Source organism: Pundamilia nyererei, unplaced genomic scaffold, assembly GCF_000239375.1.
Source record: "Pundamilia nyererei isolate P.nyererei 1_Seehausen unplaced genomic scaffold, PunNye1.0 scaffold00044, whole genome shotgun sequence".
Classification (NCBI taxonomy): domain Eukaryota; kingdom Metazoa; phylum Chordata; class Actinopteri; order Cichliformes; family Cichlidae; genus Pundamilia; species Pundamilia nyererei.
In genome coordinates, this window is record NW_005187445.1 from 2,738,325 (window position 1) to 2,744,408 (window position 6,084).

Consider the following 6,084-nt stretch of genomic DNA (forward strand, 5'->3'; position numbering starts at 1 on the left):
AGCTTGTTTATGAGCTCATTTCAGGTTTTAACTCCATTTAATCTCAATTTATAAATATTTTTGGATGGTCAATGGAGGGGGAAAATATAAATGCCTGAAAAGTATAGAGAATACAGCTTTTTCTCTTTTTTTCTTTTGTTTAAATGGAAGTGATTTAACTTTGGCCGAAATTACATCAGTTTCATGTCGATAGGTACTGGTTGTTGACCCCACCATGCTGCCGGTGTCACAGCCCCGCCCCGGAGCAACAGCCTCTACTTGATCCCGTCTGTAAGACAGCTGCTGCTATTAAAGCTCCGAGGACCAAGGAGCGCAGGTCACAGATATCTCTCAAGATCAGCTACTGGAGGAAAGAAAAAAAAAACTACTTTGAATTATTAAACGCTGAGCCCTACTTATCACAATGCATTGCCTGAAAAGTCTGAGGACAGCTAACCCGGGAATCCTGCAGCTATTTAAAAATGCAGGGATCTTTGCTAGAGTTGGAGCTGACAGCATGGTTTTGTCCAGGACTCAGCAACCTGTTCTTCTCCCCTGCTGGGCAGCAGCATCACCCCACACCCACAGAGCCTATCATCACCAGCAGGGCCCTGATGTGGACCAAGGACACACCAAGTAGGTCACAGAAGACTGTCATCATTAATTAGTCAAAAAATCATTCAGTACTTTTATTTTTACTACAGTACTCTCACAACAAGAGTAATAATTCTACTAGCATTAGCTGCTTAAGTCCCCCTCATTATTCAAGCTTGTAGTAACAGGTGGCCACACTAACTAAAGTAAAATTTGTCAGAAAAGTTTCTTATTTTGTGGTAAATAGTCTTACCGTTTATGTAAAGCTGGGAAGATTCACCAATGAAGTCTGTAAGATGTAAAACTGCAGCTTGCAGGCAGCTAATGTTTGCTAATAGCTGAAAAAAATGTTGGTTTGCTTTTGTCCAGAGGTTAATAAAAGCAATTAAACACATGCATGGAAAGCAAACTTTGACAAAACAGTTGTAATACTAACAATACGGCAGTGTGCCAGGTCAAGAAACAATATAGCATCTGCTTCCCACAAAACTACACTGAAGGCAATTATAAAGTTTTTGTCGGTGTGGTTACATCAGGAGGCTTTAATGCAGGCTAACTGAGACTGGGGTTCCTATTTGACATGACCCGTATCCTAAACTAAAATTATACATTTTTAAACAATAAAAGCTAAACTGAAATGAGCAAACCCAATACATTAAAAAACAAAACAAAACAAAAGTAAAAAAATACATATAAAGCTAGGCTACCATAACACATATTGTGTTTAATTAGCAGGCCATCACTCTGCCTGGTCCCCTTTTTCCTCTTTATGCTGTTCACATTTTCACTGTTTCAAATTTTTAAATATGTTGATTTGATGCTTTTCACTTACCTTCAGTGATTTAAGTAAGTAATGTATAGAGAGTAACTAAATATCTCTAATTTGGGCTGCTGGTCAAACAAAACAAGAATCTCTGTGTCTCTGTGTATACAAAAAAGTAATTTGTAGATTAAATAATAAGTATTTGCTAGTGATAAAAGTTACTCAATTGAGAAATATGGCATAATTGAGGCACTGAATTCATATTATTTAATATAACAGCATTTTTTATTTAATTGGCACCAAATTACTTGCCAGACTTAAAGCAGTTAATTTCCTTCTTTATTCTGCTAATTACCTAAACACAGACACATTAAAAGTGCAGTGATTAACCACTATATTAAAGTGCATATTCTGTAAATCTCAAGTGATCACTATTATGTATATAATTACAGCAGGAAAGATGCAAAAATTGCTGTAAAAAGGAGTGACACCATTATCAATCTTAAAATGACTATGGTGCTGTTACTTTGGGTTCTTTGGAAACTGATTCAGTCACCCTTGCTAACTCTATAACACTTCATGACAAGCAGGTTAATTGTTTTGCCCTTCTTATAGATGAAAATTGATAAGTTCAATTATATTTTAAAATATCTGTCTGCATATTAATTGTATGCAACACTCTAAACTACACTGTATATTTTATGTAGATTTTTTTTTAAATATACATGTATTGAGCCTTCTCTAAAACAAAGTTTATGTTAGGATCAAAGTAGATCGCTGGAAAAATGCCAGTATTTACACTAGCTTTATGTTGACATAAACTTTGACTCATTGCTCAAGTTCTGACATTGAAGCTTGTCCACATTTAAACATCAAAACCTATTGCGTGTGTGTTTTTTTGTTTTTATAGAAGCAGGTTGATGTCCAGCATGGAGGACCTGCTTTTCTACACCATCACTGATGGCAAAGAGATGATCCCTCTCTCCCAGTTCATCTCTGTACGTCAGCAGCACATTTACACTTCCTCTGTCACACTGAGCACTGTTTTGGCTTTTCATGGCCCATGTGAACATACACAAACACACTCGACTACACCGTTGACTTTAACCAAATCACCCTTGGCAGTGCCATGTTATCCCACAACAGGAATCCAGAGTATCTCCACCTGACTGAGGAGACCAGTTTAAAAAGTGTCTAGGGACTTTCTTATGCAATAGGACTATATATAGTAGCTGTGGCACTAAGGACCAAAGTAATTAGAATCAGAGAGCAATATTAATTGTTCACATTAATTTTTAATTATTATTTTGCCTTTAATTACAACAGGACTTTACAGTTGAGATGTTGTACTGGTCGATTTAATAATATTAGTAGATTAAAGGAATTTAATTTAGGAACCAGCACCTACTATTTCCTTACTTAATCTGAGGAGCATTATGAGGTTCCTGTCAGATACATGAAGTCCCACTAAGCTCACACATTCAAAAAAGTCATGCTTCTATGAACAGATATGAACCTTTTCATATCTTAAAAGTCTCACAAGAGCTCAGGTTACTGAGAAGTAGAACATAGACTTAGAGCATAGAACATAAACTCGGAGTCTTTTTCCCTTTTCTCCTGTGATGGGACATGTTATACAGACAGCTGGTGACTGCGGTGTCTATGACGACTCAGTCTTTTTAAAACAGAACGTACATTAAGAAGGAGAGACATGTGTCAACACAGGTGACAGCACAAATGACTTGGTGTGTTTGTAGAGGTTACTGGAGCGGAGATGGAACGGGAAAGTGGTACTCGGTGTCCCTGCAATGGAAATAACAACTGCAAAACACATTGACCCTCAGGGTGTCATAAAACACTGGAAACCTAAAGCAGGTGATCTAAAAAAGGCAGAGTCAGGACTTTGAGTGCAGTCAAATAGTTACAAACCCTTAGAAACAAATCTAAGTGAGTAAAGTGACCCAGAAGTATATGCATGGCAGCCATAATTAGAGATGTTTGAAATTTCTAAATACTAAAAAAGCTACTTTGGTTCTTCCTTTACTTCCTTCTTTAGCAAAGGATACACTGGGCCATCATTTGTGAATGAAAAGGAGATAATTGTGTGTGATGATGAACAGCTTGTAAAAATTAATTATAAGTGTGTTTTCCACTGACCCAATTTTTTCTTCTTTTTTTTTTTTTAATTTTCAACAAGCTGTTAAATGCACAACTGAACGTCATGTTGCTGTTAAAAAAAACCAATCTGCTTCATTTAAAAGCTGTTGCCTTTCGCTAACATATATTTATAAAAAGTTCTGTCTGTTGTGCTCACAAACCCAACCCTCAAACAGTCAACTGAAGGGCTCGACTCTAAAATAGACTCAGGAACACTACAACAGTCTAATTTCAGCACTTCCTGCAAGAGCATGTTTGGAGCCGCGTGCTTGCTTACAGAATCACTTACCAGTCAAAAGGTGTCTCACTGGTCAGGAGGGTTGTACACATGGTGTCCCCAAAATAGACCCACATACAGCGGCTGTCACTGTGACTTGCAAGAGGGATTCCAGTGATCTGGTCTATGCCTGTATTTCCGCCTCTCTCCCTTGTGGCAACACCTGAAGCTTTGCAGCTCTTTCACTGTACATGTCCTTGACACATGTTTAATATTCTTACATAAAAAGCTTTTTCAGTGTGTGAAAGAATATGTCAGTAGGTCACTCCCTTCTTTTCTCCCTTGTGCTTCTTATTTCCCTTCTCTGCAGGCTTTAAGAAAAACAGGCTTGTTAACATCTGACCCTCGGCTACGCGATTGTGTCCATCAGATGCGACAATCCACCCGTGACTCCATTGGGATAGTCATGATGGATAAGAAACTTTTCAGAAGGTGAAAAACATTGTGTATGGTGATGTAATAATAATGGATTGCATTTATATAGTGCTTTTCGAGACCCTCGAAGCACTTTACAATTCCACTATTCATTCACTCACTGGTGGCAAGCTACAGTTGTAGCCACAGCTGCCCTGGGGCAGACTGACAGAAGCGAGGCTGCCATCGGCCCCTCTGGCCGTCACCAGTAGGCGACGACCGAGACTGTCCAAGCTGGGGCTCGAACTGGCAACCTTCTGATTACAAGACAAACTGCCAACTCTTGAGCAACGATCGCCAAACTGATTTCGTTTGGGGACACAGTTGCTGAATACTTGAAAACTAGTCAGAAGACCTTGAGTGAAATATATTTAATTATAATCTTTCAAATAAAGATTGAGTAAATGGGAGGAAAATGATGAAGTTTGGTTGAGTTTTCACATGAGTGTTTGTTAGTGATCTGTGATCAGTGCTATTTGAGTCCAAGGGCCTGACAGAGACGGGCGTTTTATGGCCGACAGCTGCAGCTAACAAAATTCACGTGCATGCATGCCAGCCAAAGCAGTGGAGTGTGCTGGAAGACAGGGGGTCTCTGGGGCTGTTAATGAAAGGGCATCATTCTGGTTTGGCTCCAGACTGTGGCAATTACATTAGCAGGCCCAACAGATCCGTAAGTGCTATGCAGGCTGCTGACCAGACATATCATTTCATAGCAGACTTGTGTAATTCACTCGCTCTCTTCCTTTGGCCTGGAACAGCACAGGGTTAAATAGTCTGACTATCTCTGTTAAAATTAATTGGTCATTTCTGATTTTCTGTGCTTGTTTTCTAAAATTTGTGAGGTCATCTGTTCCTGAAGAACACTCAAGAGCATACTATAAATATGCTACTAGAAACAGAGAGAGCTAGCTTTTATTTTTTTAAAGAGATGACCCGTATGAATAATGGAAGCTCTCTCCACTCTCTTTTCCTGGTGTCCCAAACCTCACGTTAGCATCGTCTTGGATTAGTGAGGCCTCTGGGCCCAGATATTTTAGTTCAGAGCTGTGACAGAATGTGCATACCTTTCCTTGAGAGCATACTGCATTGCTGAGCAGTTAACACACACAGCAATGGAAATCTATAATAACTACTGGATGAGTTGGTATGGGCAGGTTTGTTTACCCTTTTAGCTAAATGTCAGTTGGCCTGAAACAGGTTACTTTGAAGCCTGCGTGTTGAAGATTTCAATTATTGATTGATGTTTTAGTTATATAAACAATTTTTCAGGCACCACCTTTCTCAATAACTTCAGGATTTTCCGCTTGGATCAAAGAAGCTAAAGAAAATGTCTGGACTCCTTTTCTTTGAAAAAAAGCCAAAGGTTTATCTTGTAAAGCCAAGTGTATCATTTTTTGAGACTTTTACATCATCAATGAGTTTTTCTTTTCTGCAATAAAACAAAATTGCAAAAAAAGCCAAACGTAACAAATATTATACTCATTTGATGAATTAAAATATATGCAAATTAATGTTATTTAAGTTTCAATAAATGCTTTATTTCATGGTTCAGGTTTTTAAGGGTTTAAGGTTGGACGCTCAAATTACAGAGGAGTGTTTTGACTAATTCTCAAAAACGGTTATGTAGTAATACAACTACATATAACTCAGAGTAAACTACTTAATATAACTTTTAGCTTAAAGGTGCAATCAGCCATTCTGATGTATAAGCCATTCAGTTTATACAGTACTGTGCAAAAAGTCTTGAGTCAGTCCAATCGTTAACCTTTTTCAGAGGAATTGTTTCTTTGCCATTTGACTTATAAATCATGCAAGGCTCAAGTAATGAACTAGTGTTGAGTGTACACATAACAACCCATAATAAATAAAGATTTTACTGTTACTAGCAGCAAAAGCTAAT

The 6,084-nt window shown here is 38.1% G+C and overlaps 1 protein-coding gene across 1 annotated transcript in view; it reads left to right on the plus strand.

The window, feature by feature from the left end:
• Positions 1 to 281: 281 nt before the first annotated feature.
• LOC102207229 (glutaminase kidney isoform, mitochondrial) overlaps positions 282 to 6,084 on the plus strand; it is a 21,347-nt gene continuing 15,544 nt past the window's right edge. The window contains exons 1-3 of the mRNA XM_005731758.1: positions 282 to 615; positions 2,247 to 2,334; positions 4,081 to 4,202. Coding sequence (XP_005731815.1) covers positions 404 to 615; positions 2,247 to 2,334; positions 4,081 to 4,202 — 422 coding nt within the window. The 5' untranslated portion in view covers positions 282 to 403. The remainder of the gene's footprint in view (positions 616 to 2,246; positions 2,335 to 4,080; positions 4,203 to 6,084) is intronic.